The sequence below is a fragment of the Varroa destructor genome, unplaced genomic scaffold (genome assembly GCF_002443255.2).
Source record: "Varroa destructor unplaced genomic scaffold, Vdes_3.0 BEIS01000002.1, whole genome shotgun sequence".
Classification (NCBI taxonomy): Eukaryota; Metazoa; Arthropoda; class Arachnida; order Mesostigmata; family Varroidae; genus Varroa; species Varroa destructor.
In genome coordinates this window covers 37,529,651-37,553,112 of record NW_019211455.1, presented here as the reverse complement: position 1 = coordinate 37,553,112, position 23,462 = coordinate 37,529,651, and the positions used below count along the sequence as shown (strand labels likewise).

The 23,462-nt window shown below is 39.4% G+C and overlaps 1 protein-coding gene across 5 annotated transcripts; it reads left to right on the top strand.

The window, feature by feature from the left end:
* Positions 1-1,385: 1,385 nt before the first annotated feature.
* On the top strand, positions 1,386-22,760 carry LOC111245872 (uncharacterized). Of its 5 annotated transcripts, XM_022794788.2 has the most exons (20): positions 1,840-1,979; positions 4,610-4,744; positions 5,174-5,299; positions 6,760-6,939; positions 7,260-7,547; positions 7,833-8,072; positions 8,344-8,606; positions 8,741-8,842; positions 9,912-10,144; positions 10,263-10,592; positions 10,741-10,913; positions 11,562-11,664; positions 14,176-14,459; positions 16,971-17,077; positions 17,220-17,690; positions 18,133-18,258; positions 18,652-18,784; positions 19,413-19,520; positions 19,736-19,864; positions 20,319-22,760. In XM_022794788.2, the coding sequence occupies exons 2-20, from the start codon at positions 4,679-4,681 to the stop codon at positions 21,135-21,137; spliced, it is 4,281 nt and encodes a 1,426-aa protein (XP_022650523.1). In that variant the 5' UTR covers positions 1,840-1,979; positions 4,610-4,678; the 3' UTR covers positions 21,138-22,760. The 5 variants fall into 5 exon arrangements, with proteins under 5 accessions (XP_022650525.1, XP_022650524.1, XP_022650522.1 ...); XM_022794790.2 differs by lacking the exon at positions 4,610-4,744 and having other exon boundaries at positions 1,386-1,979; positions 7,260-7,460; positions 7,836-8,072; XM_022794789.2 differs by lacking the exon at positions 4,610-4,744 and having other exon boundaries at positions 1,386-1,979; positions 7,260-7,460.
* Positions 22,761-23,462: the final 702 nt, after the last annotated feature.

Below are 23,462 nucleotides of genomic sequence, written 5' to 3'. Positions count from 1 at the left end.
CTAAAAGCTAGATGGCCGCAATACATATATATTAAATAGTCGGGCGTTTCTTGTTATTGATTTTTTTAAATTTTTCGTTTGCTGATTTTCAAGTGTTCCATATAATCAGGGCTTAATCTTGACCTATGTTTCAAGACGGGTATTGCAGGCTATAGGGAAATTGACTCATGGTACTTTTTCCTAAATGGGTTTGAGTAAAATTTTTGCGTACCAGCTGGATATCACTGGGGTGAAGCCATTGTATACTATGTAAACCGAACGTGGAGCTTAGAAGCGCTTACATTTGTTTGCGCCATACAGACCAGTAACGGATCCTAACTCTTCCCGTATAAGAACTTTACAATACGGACCTTATTCTATTATGACTACTGATCTCTAAAGAGGCACAACATGTGCTATTGGGTTTGGATTATTATTATTTGAAGTTCAGACTTCAGAGGTGTCCAGAGTGCAGACGGAGGAATATACAGCCCTGTTGTCAGAAGGCGTATAAGCAGCCTAGGATATTCGCTTTGTTTACCGTAAGGATTCAGCAGCTAAAAAATATAGGTTCATCTAAACAATTAAAGGTGACTGCAGATAATCAATGTCCATTTCTGAAATTCCAGTAGGCTGCGCTCTTTAGATTAAGGATGACGTTTTTGAATATAGAAAAGCGTTTTGAGTTATTTCCTTGAATATTCCAGTCTCGAGTTCTTTCGAACACACCATAGTTATCCCGGGCTGTTACGGCAGCATTTTGTTCTCACCGAAAGCCGAATAATAAATGTTTCTTTTTTTCACTTGATATGCTCATCTTCGAAATTAAAAGCCAGCCTAAAGTGCGCGAAGGTTTGAACAGGCTTATAGGATCAACCAAGAGACCTTTCTAACACTTAACAGCTTGCAAACGTGGAATCGCAAAACACAGGATAGAGAGAAACAGGGTAACTGCACTATGGTTCAGTTGACCCGTTTATATTCACCGATTTGCCCGAGCATTTTTTCGATAATAAAACGTGAAGTTCCTTAAGCGAAATATAAAGACAGGTATTCTGTAGATCATTATCAGATGTGAGCATTGGCTTTTCATCTGCGACATAACTGCGTTTTATTGTTGAAGTAATTAGACAGTATTGGAAATGTTAAAAAGGTTTGTACTTTAATATCCTTTGAAAGCGCTATTGTAATTTCCTTGTGCGAATATAATAAGTATTTCGGCTATTACGGCCAACTCTACAATTCAACTCTTGTTTTCTTCAGGAAGTTGATTCTTCGAGATAAGTAATTTCTTTAGTTAGTAGTCGCCCGGCTGGCGTAACTTAAAGGCTTCTAAGTGCAATGAACGCATAGCAGATTGTTTTGATACGTACCACTGTCGCTGCTGCTGCGACGAACGTAAAAGCAGGCTGCAGCGATTGAGCCATCGATGAAGAACTGGCAGCAATAACAACGGCAGTAGTAGCCGTAGTCGTAATACAAACAAGCAGCTTTAGCCTATGTTCTGTTTGACCCGATTTATTAGACATAAAAGATCTCGATCTGCCATCGGAGCTTTGTGCAGCGGTTGTACAACTGCTTAGTGTGTTCATGCCGAAATGACAGCGACTTTATGACTAGAAATGGTGCGCTAGGCTGAATCGACAGGCTAGTCAGCCTGTTGGTGTACGTCCACCCCAGTTGCAGGACAACAAGGCAGTGGTGGTGGTGGGGTAGGTGAAGTTCGACTTGAGCGAAGAGGCCACTTCCGACTCGTAGCGGCCCTGCTCTCCCTGTCGAAACTAAACCATAAAAAGGACGAAATAATAGACCAACAGGTGGGGCGATTTCTCTAAGGGGGACCGTTTGCCATGGAGGAATCTGCGGCAGAGTTTGCCTCGTCACTTCGGGATCTGACAACTAATTCGAAGCCCCTAATCAGTATGCTGACGATGTTGGCAGATGAAAGTCGGGAGCACGCGGGAAAAATCGTTGAAGCCATCGAACATTATTTGCGCACGGTGAGTGGCTTTAGTGCATATGGTTAGAAAATCGATAGTACAAGATCGGACACAGTTCAACCACTCAGAACTGAGCAGCATACAATAATAATTATAATAATACCTCTTCTGCCCGTGCACACAGGGATAATCACGCCGTTAACTAATTTCGTTCAATAACAGCCGCCGTTATCATTATGCTCTATCCTCTCGTCAGTGTGAACGTATCTGTTCAGAAAATAGTCCTACAAGCCTAAAAGCAGAATGCACTTCCCTTTTATCATCATTCTTATCATTATTGTTGCATATACTATATCAGCAAAGGACGCCATAGCAACTAACTTCCTTGCCGTTCTAGCTTTCACCTGCCACTAAGCTATAACGGCTGCTATCGTCGTTTCCTCTCTCAAAGTCTCAGTTGTGACAGTGATAATAAGGGGTTCGATGATAACCGTGGTAGTAATCGTGGTAGCAAAGTCGATGATGACGATTAATATATAAAGTGATGGAGATGAGAATCGTGTGAATTTGTTTTTAGTGTGTATAACGGCTGCAGTTGGAAATCCTTGCATTGAGCTCGGAATTAATTTGGTGGTTAGGGGAACTTGAGAGCTAGATAGGTTTCATTAAAGTGGTTGAGCCCTCAACTCCGCCAGTGGTGTGTCAGAAGTGTTTTTTGTCTTTTTAAATATTTCGTCCTGCTTGTCTCATGCGACCGCATTATTTCATCAATGAAAACAGGAACATCAGACGTAGACCCGGAGTTCCTAGACTATCCACGTTAATGAAATAGACCCGTTTATATGGGTCTATTTCATAATGCGAAGACCTGTCAGGATATAGCAGAGAAGGGACTTATATTTCGAAACTTCAGCTATCGTAACGATCCTCTTTTATTGATTGCTGCATTCATTCACTCTAATACGGCACAAGAATAGTGCTGTATTTTTCCAGTTATGAATCAAAAATAGCGCATGGCCAAGGTCATTGCCAAAGCAGGCTCCTTAGTATTGTATTCTTTTTTAGGGACAAGGTGATGCTGTAAAAGCGTTTGATTGTTTTTATAGGACAAACGTCTTTGTCCGTAGGCGATTTGTAAACAGCATTGTATACATTGGTAATTTGCGGACGAGGTAACCTAACGGCAGTTGAAAACTAACTGGAAAAGTAAAGAATCTCTGGCTTTTAGCCTCAGCTTATACAGATGTCAACGCAATATTCAAGATACAATTGAATTCTTAGATATTTCGCTGTGACCAATTGATTTTTTGTATTTACCTGAGTAAAAATGTACTTCCTGCATAAGACCAGCTGCATCTAGGCGCGAAATTTTGCAGTACGTTACTTCACGGGTCCACACGCACGAATAATAGTCTCGACAAAGATGATCATTTAATTTGTTGTACATATTAAACACGGTTATGTATGAACAAACTATGATGGTTAAAGTTTTAATGTCATTAAATTTGTTTCTATATTTGTGAAGTGGAAACCGCTTTCTCTGTGATTACTCCACCAAGTCCCAAATCGGAGGATCTTTCAAGTCGAAGCTTGCCTGAAGTATACCTATAGCTAAATATGTACTATTCTTATGATGAAATTCTTAGATTACACTTTGCTTTGGATCCATAATAGATTATAGAACTAGACTGTTTAAAAGCATCAGCTAGCTAAAGGTTTGTTTCATATCGCTGAAGTGCTCAGGATACGCAATGGTAATCAGTAACTCTGAGCCTAACTTCTGCGGACAAGTGTGCAACAGAGTGTTTTAACATCCAAACTAAAGTGCCGAAAGATCTAAATATGTATCGCCTTATTAGCGTAGCACGATCTAGTGAAACTACTACTTTGCTACTAGTTAAACAACAAATATAGAAACAAAAGTTGCAAAAAAGTCTACCAGAATCCGAGTTGTCCTCTCATATCGTATACACTTTTACGTTACGTCTATATGAAATGTGATCAGTCGATCTGCCTTTAGAAACAAAAGAAGTATTTAGAAAATATTGTTGCTTGGTATATACTCTTCATTTAAAAAATGTGGCATTTCTGACACGGTTGTGGTGTAACGGGGCAGCTTTTTACCATCCACTATTCCGCTCTTCTAACATAACGATTTTGCCCGCTATTAGAAAAATGAACGAATGACCGCTGTTACCAAGAATAGCGACTGCTGGGGCTATACCAGCAGCGGGAGGGAAGCGTCAGATGCTTCACTGACGGCGGTGGCGGCGGCAGCGGCAACAGCAGCAGCAGCAACAGCAACAGCAGCAAAGGCGACAACGAAAACGTTGGCCAGTAGCCGTAGGCTTTTCACGCCACCATCAATTGTTGTGTTGTGGAAAGAGGAACAGACGTCGTTTTATCGTTTGACTTTGTTTCCGTATTTGCTTCGCGCTTCGTCAGCAGCAGCGGCAACAGGAGCCTCAGTTCCTGAGAGAACAAAGCGTTAAGCGACACAACGCCCAGCAGCGATAGAAACGAGGCTGACACAAGGCTAATTTAACAGTTGTTGTTTATACTGTAGCTGCTGCTTTCGGGATCATTGCTTCTACTTACGTTACCAATAGTATGAAATACCTAAAGACAACCAATAAGATCAGCGTGATTAATATATTAGCTTTCGGTGAGAATTAAACCTTATTTTTCAGTTCTTTTGAGCAGAAACGGCACCCGTTGCATAGCCCTGTTTCGAACCAAGGGCCCTTTACTACTAGGCCATGTCCCTGTCGATTTGTAATCAAATAAGCCTGGCGTTGCTGGACTTCTACAGATATGTATACACGGTTCGTGTGAAACAAAGGCCACTTTTATCCCTTGTATCTAATCAAAACGTTTATGACGATCATTACTATAAATGTCATAATCATGCTCATCCTGAGTACAAAACCTCAGCATTTATGCTATTCGGTTTATCTAATTGCAGTATTTTACGTAATCCATCATGCTTTTACCGCTCTTTAAATGGGCTTTGGCCCAATCTTAGAGCCCAATTGAATGTCGACTTTTTCATAAAAACATTTCTTAACAGCCGTTCTCCGTCTATGAAGTATACCTACACAATGGAGTATTAGAGATATCAAAATGTAACGCTATACCAACCTAATGTCTGCTGTTCTCAACTGTCATCAATTTTTAGATCAATGGAGAAATGTCTGATATCATATCAAGCTTACGGTACTTATGTGTTTATGCATTTGGTTTTACTGTTTCAGAGTGAACCGTCTATTAAGCTTCCGTCACTCTATTTAATAGACTCGATTGTTAAGAATATCGGGAATCCCTACGTTCAACTGTTCACCGAAAACATAGTGCGAAATTTCGTACTCGTCTTTCAAGAGGTTCGGTCATCAAGTGCTTATACGCCTTTGCTTAAACTGAATTTAGTTCTACACCTATAAACTGCAACATTCAGTTGCAATATATATATATATATATATATGATTTTATATATATGATATATATGAGTTTAACCTAATCTCTGTCCTAAGCCTGTACTAAATACTGAAAACATGCTGGCTTACCCTAAAATCTTTTCTAGTTATCTATTGGTAAACTGTGGGCGGATCTTGGCGGGCATCATCTTTCTTATTGATTCAATTAATTTAATTCGTTGATATCACACCCGACTACATACGAACAGTTATCCGATTGCAGTATCTCATTGTATGTTTGTGATTACCCCATTACCCCACTAGAATCCTACGGCCTTGCTGCATTTAGTGGTGTTGATCTGATCCAACATCCCGTTGCAATTATACGTGTACAGTAATTCCATTTCCATGTTTTGTCAATCAATTACTATGTGTCAGTGATCCCTTTACCTTGGTACAGTTCATATTGCCGTAGTGCATCCGACGTGAGCTACATAGATGTTACAGTTACTCTGCTGCACAATCTCAATGATTCCCCTTCGCGTTTTCCTTTACTCAGAAGGTTCCAATTGTTTTTTCTTTACATTATTTGAATTAGCCCAATTGCAGTGGTTCCGCCATATTTTAAAACTGATCTATTACCACATTAAATATTTTCTTCTAGAGAACTTACTGGCTTTAGCTTTCCAGTGTAAACCCGAACGGATCCTATTATTTCTATATATAAAATTCACCTTCAGCTGCTCACCCCAGTTTATCGTCGAGACCTTACCTCATCTAACAATGTTATTCAGCTGCGGGCCTACCTGTGTCATCGTTGCGTTACCCCAGTTTCTAAGTAATCCCGCCCTATTTTAGAACTTATGATCCCTAGATATTGTCACATTCGTTTTTAGAGTAATAAATCCCTTTTTCAACTTTTACCTTTCGACATATAAGTTCTTAAAATTTCCATAAGGAGTATGCCATTTATTCTTCAGTCGAACAACTGTTACTATTATTATTGTGGGTCGATTTTGCAGAGCTTGAAAAAACATTTTTAATATTACACCTTAAAAAATTGGCAACGGTTATGCTTCCAGGTTCGTAATGTATTTCCCCCCTGAAGAAAATATTTAGCTAAGAGTTGGAAGCACAACGAGCCACGAACTTAAACTTTTACCCCAAAAAATCAGATCAAAATAGCCACTTTAAATAGGTATTTTCGGACAAATATAGGTGAGCGCTGACTGTCAACATACAGATATTATAAAACCTTCCATACGTATTGTTAAATTCGTTTATTGGCAACTAAGTAAAGTTGTTTAATAGAAAATTATTATAAAATACTAGTAGGAAAAGTTAGTAGTGACAATAATAGGAATCATATCTTTCCTACTATTACTACCACAACAACATTGACTTCCTTAAACTAACCGTGCTTGCAGGGAGACGAACGCGTTCGAACGGCTTTATTCAAATTGCGCCAAACATGGAAGGACATTTTTCCAGAACGAAAGTTATACGCTCTAGATTTAAACACGCAAGCCGTCGATCCGAACTGGCCGGTATGCGCCGCAGCTCCTATTCACGTGAATCCAAAGTTCTTCAAAAAACCACCCTCTGAGGTTCGTTGACTTCACTTAGGAGGTTCATTAGCACATCTTAAAGCCTTTAAGTAACTGCCTCTGATGTATGAGATAGTTTCATTAGTGATGTGTTACTAACATCTATCAAAGCAGCCCTCAGCGCACTGACTCATGAGTCATGAATAAAGGTAAAAACAGTGAACCTGTGAAACATAAATCGAACCACGATTCTTCGAAGGCTTTGTTTTTAGCATAAAATGACAAATAGTTTAATTGTAATATCCAATTATAAAATTTGAATAGAATCTAAATAAACGGTGGGCAGTATTGTTAAGTGTATCTTAACATCATTTTTTTAGCTGGAAATTGCTCGTGGCACGGAATCCGAGCTAAAAAGCCTGGATGAAAGACAGAAGCAGCTTGATCGGATTCAGGAGGAGCTGCGGCGTAAAAGAGATGAGATCGCGCACAAATCCGCAGCAGCATTGAAGCAAGCCCAGCAGCAATCACAAACAGTACAACCAAAGTCTCCCCTAAGTGGACAACCTACTTCACCTCAGGTGCAACAGCCCCCGCAGATACAAGTCCATGCTGCCCAACAAAACCGAGGGAGCAAAACAATAACACGAGGCCATCCGCGAACGAAGGTTTTAGCTTCGAATACACTTACGATCGTTTTACGTTTATAGGAAACATTGTAGGACTTTGAGTTAAGCAGTATAGAAAGGTACGTTCGATAATTGAGAGCTACGAAGGATATGCTGCTGCTCTATATTAACGATTATTGCGCAACCTGCAGTCACTTGTTTACAAGGTAACTCCCATGTTTGCTTAGAATAGAGTAATCATCAATTGGGTTTGGTAGTTAATACTAATATTCATTTCTCTTTGATGTTTGCCGGTGGATCTTCTGTCTTGTGTTGTATTCTCAGCAGAAGGACTCACTCATAGGACGACCAGTACACATAGAAAAAGCGAATGAGAATGTTGACTTTAAAGATAGTGAATCGAAAAAACCGAAACGTTTTCGTGATCGCGACAAAATCCGGAAGGAAGCCGAAAAGGCTCACAACGCGAGCGTTGTCGTCAACAACAATATCAGTACTAAAGACATAAGTCCACTGGCAGCAATGATTGGTGATCCTCGGCGAAAACAAGATGAGCCCCACAAGGTTGGATAGTCACAAATTATACAAGTCTTCCTTGTCGTTGAATGATTAACTTGCTGCTGGCAGAAAGCGCCATCTCTAAATGTTATTAATCTAATATCATCAACCTGTAATTTATTGATCCTAAAATCTCAGGTACTTAAGAACTGTTTAATGGTTTTCGCCAGTGGTAACCCGAATCGTGTTCTACTCTAAAAAGTGTATTATATAATTACAGTAGTTTTTTGCAATTACTTAATTTTGATGAGTCAACTGGCCTACTGTTTATTTTCAGGTGTCTTCTTCTAAATTTCGAATACCCAAGAAAACTTCAAGTTCATTAACAACAGCCCGTAGTGGAACAGAAGTTCTGGATGAAGCTAAAACGTGGCCGCCGGACAGCGGTGGGGGACGGGCCATTGCGAGAAAAACGTCTCATCATTCGAAAAGGCGTTCTTCGCCACCTGCCCCGCCAAGAAACCCCCCAGCTACAGGAGCCCGTCTCACACTTGCTGACAAAGAAGCAGCAACAATCCTAACAGGAGATGTCGACCTCAGGTACGTTTTAAATCAGGTAATGTGCTCTATTCGCATGCAGGGCGATTTTACAGTTTTTTTTTTTACATAAATATACTGAAAATACAGTTGTGACTGTCTGAATGTTACTGAGCTGAAGTCTGAATAACTTTTAGGCTTTTCGAACCACGTGCCAAGCGACGAAAAGAGGAAACCACCTCCTCCGTGTTATCGTCAGCTTTCCCTTCGAGTAAAGAAGACACCGATCTCAGGATCAGGTTTGTTTGCAACACGTTACCATTCTGAAATTGGATTCTTCCGCACTGAAACGATAACAGAAAAAAAAATATTCTGCTCCTTTGCACTGGCTAAAAAGGTAACGCTTTGTGAATGATGGGATAAAGATGCGAATACCCAAGGGAATATTCGCTGGTATTTAGGATACTTATTTTTAATAAGGGCTATTTAATCGACAGGTCTTGAATTGCTAATTAAAAACGACTTTGTCGGTCAAAGTCATAGGAAGCTATGCAATCTTCAAGCTTTCGAAAGCTTATTGAAATATTTTTAGGGCAGCACATGTATAGTATATAATTTTAGAGATGTACAAATGGGAAAGACTTGTATTGCGAATACTTGTTGCTGACTTCGTACCCAAATAGGTACATCAAGCCGGAAACAGTTACGTTTAGTGAGTTAGCGCGTGCGCTCTACAATTAGTTAAGTCTTTAGTAGATAGTATAATCTATAACGAAGAATTTGAATGCATATTTGTGGTAAAACAACCAGCTCCAAAAATTGATGGCGCTAATACTCGACCTGTAACGTGTGACGTGCCGGAATATCCAGAAGGTGAGAGGTAATGTGGTAGCCTCGAAAGATTTTACTGTAAAATAATCTAATCTAGAGTAGCAAGTTGAATACTCAATTGAAGCCCTTGAGCACTAATGTTGGGAACGCGCTGGGGACGGGTTTCATGTGAACAATAGTTGATTGTGGATCGGTCGGTCCGAAGCTTATGATGCAGCATGCGTTAAATGTGTATAATAATGTGTTACCACTGTAAGTAAAAGGAAATTAGGCTAAAATTTCTGAACCTGCGTATCTGGAGCGTTGTTCCGGAAAGAATCGAAGTACACTCAAAAACACCAAGGTATAACAAGCTTCGTTTCCCTTCAAGCTGCGTGTATCCATGGAATAACGTAGATTTGAAGCATGAGTAGAAGTTACGTAAAACTGCTCATGTTAGACACCGTTTAGTTGAATTCTTTGGTCTTTGTAATCTTAAGCAAGATGCATGTCTTGATGGCAGTTACATTGTTTTCTAATCTGATTGAGTGTACTTAGGCCGAAAGGAGCGATTTCCTATCCGGGACAAACGCCAAGTCCAATTGTAAAGGGAGCGAGCCCACGAGAAAATCCCGCGACGGTACACATCGCGTCGCCAACGGGCACAACGGCGGAGACGGCAACAACGACAACAACAGCATCAGTAATTACTTCGACAGCATCAGAAATTCAGAAGGCTCAAACTAATACAAGTCATTCGCGAACTTCGAGTGGTCATGGCAGTAATAGGGGTAGGTTTCTTCAATTCGATCTGGAAAGTAGTCCCTATTTAGTAACATTTTAATCATGGAAAAATGACACACAACAAAAGAAGCATAGAAGACCATGCTAACTATGTTTGCTTTTCAGATCCGCGTTCGAAAAAGCGAATGTCTCCCCCGGTAACTACAAGCCCCATAGAAACAACTGGGAATGTTTCAAACGCAGGTATCGTTAAAGATGCTCCCAGTCTAAATGTAGAAAACGTACATGCAACACCCCTGGACCAAAGTACTGCTGGAAATGCTCTATCAGCAGAACAACTAGTCAGAGAAGCGGAAAGGCTCCTACGAGGTCCCTCAGCGACTGCAGGTGGAACACGAATCGCGCTGTCTGGAGATGTACATGCAGGATTTGCTCCCGCTTCACATAAACGTAAACCCGATAGGGTTAACTTAAGGCTTCTCAACAGTCTCCAGTGTAAGTATTTTATATATATAAGCTTTCCTTCTAGGTCTCCTAATAAATTCTGTATCTTACTGATTATTAGTACATAATTAGAGTGCTTGTCACGTAATCACAGATGTCGCGGACTAACATACTTACATTTTTCCAATTTTTGATAAAGGGTCAGCACCAGCCCCCGAATTCGGCCAGATCTTACTTGACCGACAAATGAGAGACATCCGTTTCGTCGATGGAGTTGCCGTCGCGGTTATGGAAGAGGCTCCTCCGAATCTGGTCAAAGCCAGACTTGTCTGTTTTCGAGGCAATCCGAGACCTGTCGTCATCAATGAGCATGTACGAGACACTATCTGATACTGTTACCTATTGAGGATTAGAACTGTTTCCTTGTACTAGTAAAGCATTAGAACTCGTCTACACAACTTGTAGGTTGACGGCAAAGGGGACCAACAATGCCGATTTATGCATCCAAAGCTTCTGTCTCTGGGAAATGAGTCATATCTGCGTCTATCAATACGTTTCAGCTTTTTTCTTGGGCGTCCGTTATGTTGTCTCATAGTTATATATGACACCAGGATATTGTATTTCTTTCTGACAGTTTTGTTGGCGATTTTTGAGCGCGGCGAGTCACAAAGTTCATATCATTATTCAGCAACTCTGGCGGAAATGTGAAAATAAAGAAGAGCCACTATATCTAGAGGCGATATATCTTAAAGTACCCGAATAGTTACCATAAAGAAATAATATTTTTTAGTATTCTTCATTCTGTATGCCTGAGGCATCCGTTTCCTTCTACTGTCTTCCACAGTCAACTAGCCACTCGTCTTAATTAGGTACAGTATTCTCCTTGACCCGCGTTTCTGCCATTCCTTTAATAAACGCAATTTTTTGTTTTATTACAACATTAATGGAAACATTCATAATACTGTTCATGTTTGCTTGCACTTAATTATTTGCTTAGTTTAATGAATGTACTTATTTTAGCAATTTGTCATGGCCAACTTTGACGGCGACGACCACGAGTTTACTGTGAACGGGAACACTCACCGCGTCCGGTTTGGCGCTCCTCTAAGAGAATTGTACATTGGTAGGTTTCTTTTTTCACATATTTACCTCAGTCTTTTTGTCTGGAATCGAAAAATTTTAATTTCAATTATCCCTTGTGCACTGTGACATATTATTTTAATTAAATCAAGACAGACATTTTTGTTACTAAAATTAAATTTTTTAGCGTACCAAATCGACTGAAGAATTCCAAATTCATAACGAACAGACTAATCATTAACAATGGAGTCGGCGGCTTACAGTGTATCCCCAAACAAGCAGACATTTTACCACTGGACACAAAAAAAAATAATTAAGAGTCGATTGATTACTGTACTGTAAGATGTGAAATGCCGTTATGATTCAGGTTTATGATGTTACAATTTTGGAGTTTAGAAAGAGATCTAAAGGGCAAATGGCATTTCCGAATTGAGCATATTTAATGCTTCTATAAACCGAAACCTAAACGGGCACTTTGCTTGAAATTGATATTTTCAGTGGTCGTTAATACAGTGACACAGCAGAGACTATTACTGAAATAATGTTATCTTTTATGGCCGATAACAAGAAAGAGCAGTCATAGCTATTGAAGGAGCAATACTGAATCGCTATTCCAGAACTAATTAGTAGTTATATTGCAAGTTGTAAAATATATAGATATCGCTGTAACGTTGTAAGATCTTACTTATTTAGGTTTTTGGTTTATTTATAGCTTATATATATATATATATTTATAGGTATATTAATATTTGGTTTATTACTTATTTAATAGGTTTTTGATAATTGTTACTTCTATGTCAACGAAACGCTATATAATATTGATAGTCCAACTCAAATATGTGTGAGGCAGACCATGAACATTTTTTTTAGATAGTTTGTTTTCGTTTGACCCAAGATGTCGTCTTGAATTAAGCGGAGTGAAGTATGATACTTTCGAATTAGAAGTCAATATTTGATGGGATAGTAGAGCTCAGCAGACGAGACATTGTTCACCGTGAAATGAGAATATTGATTAAACCGCTAAGGATTTAGTTTTAAAAATATGATCGACTAGATACCACTGTGAAAAATATGGACCTGTTCGAGAGATATTCCATCGGGAAGATCTGCGCTTATGTGAGAAAATCTCGTAAGAGTCTTCTTTTTTATACGCCCTATATTATATAAACGGTTCAGGTTTTTTATTTGGTATAATCTAAACGCCAGTGAGCCCAATAAAGTACTGAAACAAGTTTCAGCTGTAAAGGGTCATTGTGTAATAGTTTTGTTTCTTGGTACCATCGATTACCTACGAGAAATTCAGGAAGTAGTGATTTTTTAATTAAAATTAAGCAACCTGTTAATACTACAGTAAATTTTTGAAATAGCTACCGTTAATATTAACAGGCGCTTAATGCCGACGGGAAATAGTGATTTATGTTTTCTAAGATACCAGGTATTTCCAAAAGTAGTCTCATGATAGGAAATGCTGAATGAGTCTCACACTGTACGGACAAGTATTTAGAATATTGCCGTGCGTGCTAAATTAAGTAGAAGAGAAAGTTAACTTCGGTAAACGCTGCTTAATTACTGCAATCGTCCAATATAACGCATTCTAGTTCTTTATAAGGACAGATGTAGAGTTCCGTCTATCACATTGCTTTTAACTCTCTGAATTTCTATCAGTGAGAATCAATTGCATTGGGATAGTCTTCATCGACTGGAAATAGTCGCCAAAAAACGTTTTTTTGATATACACATTCCCTCCCTTTCTTGCTCGAAATAGTGTTTCTTGTACAATCATCGATATATCCGGGGAGTAATTGATCTGCTAGATCAATTTTTTTCACCTATTTCAACTACTACGGTCGAATGAGATGAGAAAATTACTGCCTTTCTTAGCAAGAGCGTTTTATGGCATCTAGAGCAAATACACAAATACACATGTTACCTACCTATTTTACACGATTCAGTCTATGCAGTCGGTTACAAAAGGAAGTACCTAATATTTCTGAAAGTATACTATTCCCTGAGGGGCCCGACATGTACGACAAAAATAGCTCATTTTCTATGCACATCTATAATATTTTGCTGTGTGATATTATGTGATCATACTTATTAATTGTCGATTGTACTTCTGATGAAGCTAGTGACGTGAAAGGGTAAAGACACTTTATCGAGTTAGAATGGTCACCAAGAATGACTTTTTGGACGCGCGGTAAACATGCGAAAAGCACACGGTTAGAGCACTGCATAGCTGTTTGGAACAGCAATCGTCTTTACTCACTATCACTTTCAGTGCTTCGGGAAGTAGGGAAGAACCTCTTGAGCAATCAAGTATTTCATCCGACTTGTTGGTATCGCAGAAAATCTGTTCAATTTTACCTTTCACTATCAGATCTCGGCTATAACTGCGAGAATATTTCTTCGGTGTGTGCGTACACGAGCCTTTCTTAAAAAGCAGTATAAATCTGTCTATAGGAATAGTCAACCAATCCCATAAACAAAACTATAAAACGGGAGGTAGAAAATTAAAATGTAGCTTTAACATTACCTTTCATGCGAAAATTCACAGACGGCGTGCCTTATTCGTGTCAGTTTGATGGACGGCCAATCAAGGTGCAAAGTGGGGACGACGTTTTTGTGGTGGCATTGCCTCCGCCTTGCCCTACGGTTTGTGACAAACGACCAGCTGGCCCTGAATTACTCGCAAAACTTGGCTTACGGCCTATGCACACCCTAGGTTCGGTGCCAGGACACCTAGGCTCCGCAGGACCTTTAGGGGTGTCTCAAGGGTCCCCAGGCGTAAATGGGGCAGCGGACAGCGGGCCTACAAACTCCGTAAGAGGAGTCGCAGGGGTAAGTAGCCGGGCACGGAGAAGTTACACGGATCGAAGAAGCGAGCAATGCTGGAGTGGTTTTCGCGAAATACGAGTAGCCTAGAGAGCAGGATAAATACTCATAAGAATATGAAGTGAGATTTGATAACAAATTCACAGTATATAACAGTACTTGTCAAGCCCGACAAGTTATTTCAACTAATTTCTCAATTCAGTGACAAGAGCTTTAACATTAAATTTACTAAGAACACAAGGGTGATTCCTATAAGAGATTGATAGGTTGTTAGATCATTATCAATTTCGACAATGTCCAGATATCACATTGGTTACTTTGTTAGTAAAGTTTGTAGTATATGCGCTGTAAAAAGTCCTTGCAGTTTAAACGTTATCTTATATTCAGACCAACAAGGCTCTTCCACATTATTCAAATTCATTTTATAACGATGGCAATTTATTTGCTATTACTTAGTCATATCACCTCTCCAGCTTTTGAAGTTCTTCTATCCGTGTATCGATCACATCCGAGCTCACTATAAGAGCAGGTTTTAAAAAATAGGGGATCGATGGTGTTGGATATCAGTTACCACTGAAGATATCATTACAAGCGAAAATTCACCAACATGCGATAGGCTTGTCATACTTTTCCCTTTTGAATGCCTCATCATTCAAACAGTGACTAACGCGAGCGTCTCGTTAGGGCGACGCTAAAACCGTCAGGGGCTTAATGTCCATAGATTTGCTTAATGTTTGCCATTCATTATTGCTCTTTTCGCCTGCCACCCCTTTGAAAACAAACTTCAGCCACCAAGCAGCTTCTTGGATGGTCCGTCAATTGAGCTCTAATATGTGTGAATTCTAGCTCAAGGTATATAGCTACATTTATATGTGATTAGTTTAGTTACATTTACATAAAATTATTTTTCCTTCTACCTTCGTAACAAAGGACTGAACCTCTATTCATTGACCTTCTAACAATAAAGCATTAAGAGACCGAATGCAAATTGCTCAATGTCGACGAAATAGACGTGTGCGTGTGTGCTGTGAGCGATGATACCATTCACAAAAAATGAAAAAAAGATGCATATAACTAAGAAGTTTGGTGATCGCAACGGTGATTTTGAATAAAATGAGGCGCTGCTGAGAGTCACTATGACTTTTCATTTAGGCAGGATGATTGTAGATGATTACCTCGATTTATTATTATTGTCATTATTATTATTATTGTTCTCATCATTAGCCATTTTTGGGAACGGGGCTATACGAAGGCAAACAGGTATGTCGATGAAGTCACTCGGCAGGTGTCGGTCTGCGCAGTAGTTTATCCATATGGTGAAGGCTGTGAGCGGCAAACCTTGCCCGTGTCATGTGAACAGACTGTATTCCGTGCTTCAGAAAAAACTCAGTCTGCATGAACGAACTTTGTGCAATAAAGACATTTGTTTGTTGGGCTATGTGGGCTTGTCTTTCCTTTTAGTGCTTTGATGGGTAGGGAAGAGGTTAAAATTGAAGTAAGCGGAAAAAAAGCAAGAAACCAAGGAGTCGACCGAACTTATCGTTCGTAAATCTCCTAACTACGATGCTGACAACGGAAACTGAGTCATCATTATCATCATGTCTTGTCGTCGTATTGTCCTCGTTGAAGAAAAGTCAAATCCGTGCAAATTGTAATTAGGACCTGATTCGCACATAAGGCGGATCTATAATTGGGAATCTTCGTGATTAGGTGCACATAAGGTGCTGGAAGCGGATCGAATTGGACTGCGACAGCACACACGGGCGGGACGTTCCACAAAAGGATGCTCTACCAGAACCTGCGTGGCCTAGCAGGTTTAGATCGGAACGATTGTTTTTGCTGAATATATTCATTCCACATGGCAGTGATGCCTGCTACGTGGAATCAATCTGGTTTTGCTGGTGCTAAAGTTTGATAATCAAAGCATTTTTTTTACTAATTACTCGATAATGCTATGTTGTTTGAGGATGTGATATTTTTTTTCTGTGTTCTGATAGTGACTTAGTGATTGGCATCGCATTAGAAGTGTTGATGCCATTAACGGAATGCCAACATCTGCAGGTGATATAAAGCTTTTAACCGAATGGAAATGCTTGTATAAAAATCTTGCCCCTTCATACTTTCAAACGTTTTTTCTTTTTTACCAGTTTTTAGTTTGACTTAATATCGCTTTAATACCCTGTAACTCTTTCCCGTTTGCCGTCCTAGCGAACAAGACAAACAAATAGACACGCTTTTTTTATTCTTACAACCCTACCATTCTATTTACCAAATTCTAGCATACTAGATACATACATCATCTTCGCAAAATTAGGCCAAAAGTTAAATTGGAAGAAGTTGCGGTTGTCTGTAAGTGTATTTTGATCATGAACGGATTAACTTCCAGTTGGTTGTAGGTATTGTGTACAGAATCGAATCAGATGGATGTCTCATGAAGAAGGGATAATTTTGTCAGTTATGTTATCGTTAATTACCGTTATTGTGGCGTATTTTGTGATCCCTTGTATTTTGCTATAGGGATGGGTACGCTATCAGGAGGAACAACCGCTGCCGCAGGTTCCTCCGCCCCCTTCAGTTCGCCCTATTCCGAGTCTCTTTCCCCCGCCCATGCCACCCAACATTGGGTACGTAGCTACTCCGTCCAATTATTTTATTGAGCCAATAAGAATTGATTTTTTTGATTGCGCGTACTGTACGTGCAAGCCTTCCGTTCAGTGTTGATGCTAACAGCTGATTGACATTTATATATGCGAACCTTATTTCCAGCTGTCCACTTCAAGGCCCTCCAAACAGATTTCCCGGAGGTCCGCCCTGTCCGCCTTCGGTACCACCGGGTCCGATGACTACTTTTCACTCGCATCCAGCATTTGGCCGACCTCAAATGATGCCTCCTCCTCCGACAGCAGGTCCGCTAGATCGTCTTAGCGGGGGTTCGCTTCCTCCACCAGCCCCCGCTTCGTTCGCTCAGCCACAAAGAATGTCTCCCATGAACACACAACAGATTACAACTCCAGGAAGCAGTAGCGGTCAGCTTGACGTTTCTGATCTACTGAGCAAACTCGTCGAGCAAGGACTTATTAGCAACACGTCGTCAAGTGCCAATGATGCTTCAGCCAATGGAAATAACAAGAAAGAAAGAGATAAAAATATCGACGGAGGCGATACTACAAAGGATCAGCCTTCGGGAAAGGAAGAGATTCCACAACTGAACTTCAAGCAGCCCGCCCTTCTTAAACAGTTAGTCTGAAATATGGTTTCAGCGGCATTGTCTAAGCATCATGCGTGGTTTTTTCTTCATTTCGGCTAGGTTCATAAATAAGTTTTGACTAGAATCTAGTATATGTTAGAACTGAATTATTCCAAAAAATATTGTCATATGCGTTAAATAAATCTCACGTCACCCGTTTGCATGCCGGTGAATAATCCTTGCCGTCGACTTGCAATATTATTCTTGTACTGTGGGAACTTGTTTTCACCGGACGTGTGTTACGAAAGTTATCAGAGTCAACTGGTTGAAGATTGTACTGAATTTTCTGACAGAAACGTAAAAATAACAGAGATAACAACGCATTTGACTCACTAACTACTACCATACTTTTGGTCCGAAATACTATCGCAACCGTTTTCTTATTAAACGACAAACATCTTAGTAGCAACTAATTTTTGGGTTTAACAACAGGCGGATTGGAGGCGTCATTTCGGCACTGCATGAGGGTGTCCAGTGTTCGGCTTGCGGCCAGCGTTTCCAACAAGGAGATAAGAGCACTAGTGACAAATATGCACAGCATCTTGATTGGCATTTTCGGTAAGCAAGCGCAAAGTCTGTATTTGCTGCTTAATAGAGATTTATTCATTGACATCTAATTAATAGCACATACCTGCTCGAAAGTGTATATTATGCTTTTATGTATATATGCTTTAGATCGCTTTTGATGTACTAATTTGACTTTGAATCAATATTAAGTTTCGTATTTGCTAACCGTAAAGATTTAATAAGGTTAATATACATATGCAACGGCTAATTCTTACCGTTTATAGCTTAAATCAAAATTTTAGCTTACGTAGACGCAGTACGAAACAACGTGTAGCATTTGGTACGCTGCAAACCCGTAATTAAAAGAAGATAATCCGTCAGATTATTTTCAAACAATGGTATATTGAAAGGCTGTCATATTTTGTATGTGTACACTTGTTTTAGATTGAAAAGACGTGGGCGAGAAGGTTTACGAAAAGCAAGCAGTCGCAAATGGTTTTTCTGCATTTCGGATTGGATTGATTTTGAGGAAATTGAAGATCTTGATGAGCGTGCGAGGAACTTCTTTGAGGAACAAGTATGTCCAGTTACTTTATGAACTGTTAAGAGGGTTGTTAATTAAGGCGTATATTGTTTACAGAAATAATGTTGATCTAATTTTTACTTTGCGTTTTAAATATCGTTGATAAGTGATGGTCACAAGTTGACAATTGTAGCGACTCTTCCAGAAGTACCTTAACACTAGCTAATACTATTACTAGCTATTACCTCAACTTTATGCTTAATTTGATAAAACGCTTTTCATACACCGGTAATGAGTTCGTTGTTTTATAAAACAGTTAACTTTGGCTAGGCTTGCTGCTATCACATCCTTCTCTTGAGCAACGGTTCTGCTAAATTATACATATATACACATGCTTCTTATTATTCTCCAGAAAGTAATTCTTATTTGTTATAGATACATTATTAGTCGCCGACCGAAGTATGGTATTACACTGGCTGATGATCTAATTTCATATTTAGATTACGTAGACATTAGTAAGATCACATCTATGTATCCATGAGTGACATTTGTTGACCTGTTTTATGATATTGCGTGACTCATTCAAAATCTAAAGAATGCAAGTGTTTTTTTTCAAGAAAGTTAGCTTTGTAAATATAAAAAAATTATTATTATTATTAGTAGTGCATGTTCCCATTTTCAGCTGGAAGTACAGCACGAGAGCAATAGTCAGGATGGGTTAGCTCTCCAATCCTCAGTCCATGAGCTCCCCAGTGTGGAGGCTGCCAAGCTCCCAAAGGACGTTGTCTATGTAAGTGCAATTAGTCATGAGGTCTATTCTAATGGCTAGCGATATCAAGGCAACTCTATGGTGGTGTAAGATCGTATTTTTCATTTCTATAGATTATCAATGGTTAGTTAACTACATTGTGTAATCGCAAACGTTTTCTGTAACGTTGCTTATAAACATGAGAGATGAAACTTGGTGCCATGCACTAAAATTGTGCTGTTTTATTAACTCCGCAGTCGTGCGAGCACTGCCACGAGTCGTTCGAGAAATATTTCTGCGAAGATTCCGAGGATTGGCGTTTACGGAACGCTCTTTTAGTCGACGATAAGTTGTTTCATCCCATCTGTCACGAGGACTACTTGAAGGCAAGTGCTTGTGCTAAGTGATGTTTCTTTTCATTCATGATACAATTATTGTGTTTTATAAATACAAACTTTGCGCCTTTGCAGTCAAAGTCGATACCATATCGAAAATATTCTGCACACGGTGATCTCTTGAATTTCTATTCAATCAACGCTTAACTAAAAACGACTAACTCATAAGAGCTGCTTTGGATCCCGTCGTTTTGCAATATTGTCAAATTTGATTTGTTGCCAGCTTGATATATAGCGCAGTTTTTGTAGATTATAAAGCGTATTTGCTCGGGGAAAGATCGCCTAAGTGCCATTGCGGTAGTCCATCATTCCAAAAATATAAACTATTTATTAACATGCTTGTTTCATTTTCATTTATTTTAACTGCCGGAATTCATATCCATCTTCTTCAATATATATATATATATATATATATATATATTCGTATTCTATATTATTCTTTTAGCCTGTACCCAAGCCCGTGCTCGTTCCGGCTGCCGTTTCTGAAGACAACAATGCCCAACCGCAGTCCCCAGGTGCTGAGAAATCCGCAGACTTAGTTGAGACATGCGTTGAGGCATCTGTACCAGATCCCAAACGGGCCGCTATTCTTGACGAAGGTAGTCAGCCCCTTCCGGGTCTCGATTTCGATCCCTCTGTTGAAGCAGCGGACGATCCTCAAGCAATTAAGAAAGCTGAAGAAAGTGCCTTGCCGGATGAAGAATACCAGCCAGTTGATGTCAAGATCGAAGAGCAGTCCATAGAAGAGAAGCTCTGTAAGGAGATGGAAGGGGACGAAGCTAATGATATGAATCGTGTCGAAGAACAGTCTGTCGTCGTTGTGGAAGAATTAGGCGAATTTGGTGTAAACAGCAGCGCGAGCGTATCATTAGTAGTAGATGATAAAGCGGAATTATCGCTAAAAGCTGGTGAGGCAGCAACGGAGGGCAACTCTATCTCCAGCCAAACGTTAAACGATGAATCAGCAGATCTGAAAGAAATAGAGCCTCCAAAAGAGGAGCTGAAGGTCATTGTTAAGGGATCTGGTGGGTTTGTCTTAAAGGTGAAACAGGATAGTGTTGTGACCGTGATCAACGCCGACCACGCACAGTCGAGTAGTGGTGATACAAAGGCATTAGACGAACCCAGTTTGCACGAAACCCTCGACGATGATGAACACGACACCGCTGGAGATTGGAGGCCCCCTTCACCTGATCCTCGCTTTAAAAATCTACCGCCTCTACAGAAGGGTAGCGAGATGAGCGGACTTTGCAGTATCATGTGATACGTGTTCGTACACTCTTATTAGACTTTGACACTCACGGTTTCTGTTGCCTGTTGAGCTTACACATATAGATATATAATATATATACATATATATAGACTGTGGTTTTTGTTGAATCACGTTGTTTGGGAATGAAGAACAAAATGTTATGCATGGCAAAACAGTGTTGTATAGAAGACCTTGAATTGAATGAAGACGCGGCCGCAAAGAGGTGACCAAGAGACTACTGGACTAAAGTTCACTGTCCGCCATGTCGGGAAGAAACGGTTCGGGGATGAAGTTTTTGTGCAAACAAGGGATGCAGTTACCGAGTATCCCTAACTACTATTCCCTATAGTTACCGCAGTTCAGTTGTGTTGTGTACTGTGTATCTCTCTTGTACGCGATACAAACTTAGGCAGCTCTACAAAAACCATTTTAGCGGCAGTTACGCTGCCGAAGTGATCATGTACAAAGTTTGTAAAGGAGTAATAGTCGATGACTGAATATTATCGAGGAGCGTAAGAACAACTTCTAGACAAACAGTATTGTATATTGTGTGCATCAACCTAGAATACAGTTGTGCTGAATGGGTGCTGGGTGCTACTAGATTAAGCTGGCTGCAATAATTGTAACACCTCATTCAGCAAAGTTCCCAATCCATATCTCAGTATACGATAGTAACTCTATTATGATATATGACATACTGACCTCCTCGGTATTCGGTACCGTCAAAGGACAAAAATATAATAAATGAATGATAAGTGTTCGACTCTGTAGGTTTTTCGGAAATGCTATTATATAAAGGTTTTACTTCTAATAAACCTATATACGAAAAAAGCTACGCCAACGGCTCAATATGATGATCACTTTTCAATTGACGAACATCTATATTCTATTCGACCTATTAGTAATATGAAAACAAACAAAAAGGAAATTAAAAACAACAAAAGTTTTCTGCTTATTTAAACAAGTACACTGTGATAGTTTGCATCTAAATGCTCGTCACAGCAAAAGGATGGAAATGCTGGCTATTTTTTCTTGTCAAATGACACCCGTGCGAGAGGAAATGGATGAAAAACTAAATGATGTTAATTCTCTAAATGTCGTGTGCAATACATAGCGAGATCGTAAGGGAACACATCGATTTGGAAACAGTATTTTCAATAAATATCGAATCTTACGATATAACGAACTTAAAATAAACATAATTGTTACCTCTTGTAACAAGTTTTGTGATGTCATCATAGAAGTCGATGCTTCCGCAGCTGGATGCGAAAGAAAAATCTTCAACTTATCGCTGCGCTTCGTGAGCGCAACGGATCTATAGCAGTTGAGAAAAACCAGCAAACGTATTAGTGATACGCGTGCGCCACGAACAATTGAGATTTTCTCATTCCCTAATTTTGATTAGCAGTTCTGTATTATCTAATAACAATTGCATTTTGTCCGCTGTTGTAGAAAGTGTGTGGATTATAAACAACACGAAACCGAGCGCAATGGAACAGTTTATAATTTTGGTATTAGGAGTGTGTGAGTGAAAGATACACCGTTAAAGGAGCATTTAAGTCGAAATTTAACCATTCAGTTAACACTGGTCTGATTACATTGATTAAAGTTCATAAACATGAAGCTCTCTCTTGTTCTGATTTTGTTGTCATTTAAGAAGAATATAGTTGGCGAATGAATTAAATTTTTTTTTTTTGATTCTGCGAAGACATCAGCTTCTAAAGCAAAGCTGTCGCGTTACCTTTAGTGTGCAAAGTTATGCTCCTAGAAGAAATAGGAAATCTCTTTTTTTTTTTTTGACATATTCAGACATCCCGAATCCTGAAAACATATGAAACCTCATTAACGTTAATAAATGGCAGCCTATGTTTCAATTTGCTGCATTAAATTGCTAGTGTTCTTTCATTAATATAACTATACTTTGTGAAATCCCTATGTTTTGAACTGTTCTAGCCTATCTTGTATTTGTGCTTGCAAAAATTTCATTTGTTGGTTGTAAAAGCCTTTCAAGCACTTTTAAACGTAGCTTCAATTGATCCCATTTGTCGATAGATCATGGTTACGAGATCACAGGAACTGCAAGATTGATTTCTTTGAACGCTCGTTAAAGGCAGATGAAAAGATGCATTGAGGCATAAACGGGTCGTTAAATAAACCACAGCTTGGCCAGACCTAAATATATATATATATATATATATATATATTATTGAATATCGTAAGAGAAATTGGGATGAACTGTTCATTCTATATTTTAGAACTCGAAGCGATTATGGTCGTACCAGGTGCTAACAGGTTGTATCAGGATCTCAGGCGACATGTATTTATCATCACTGGCTC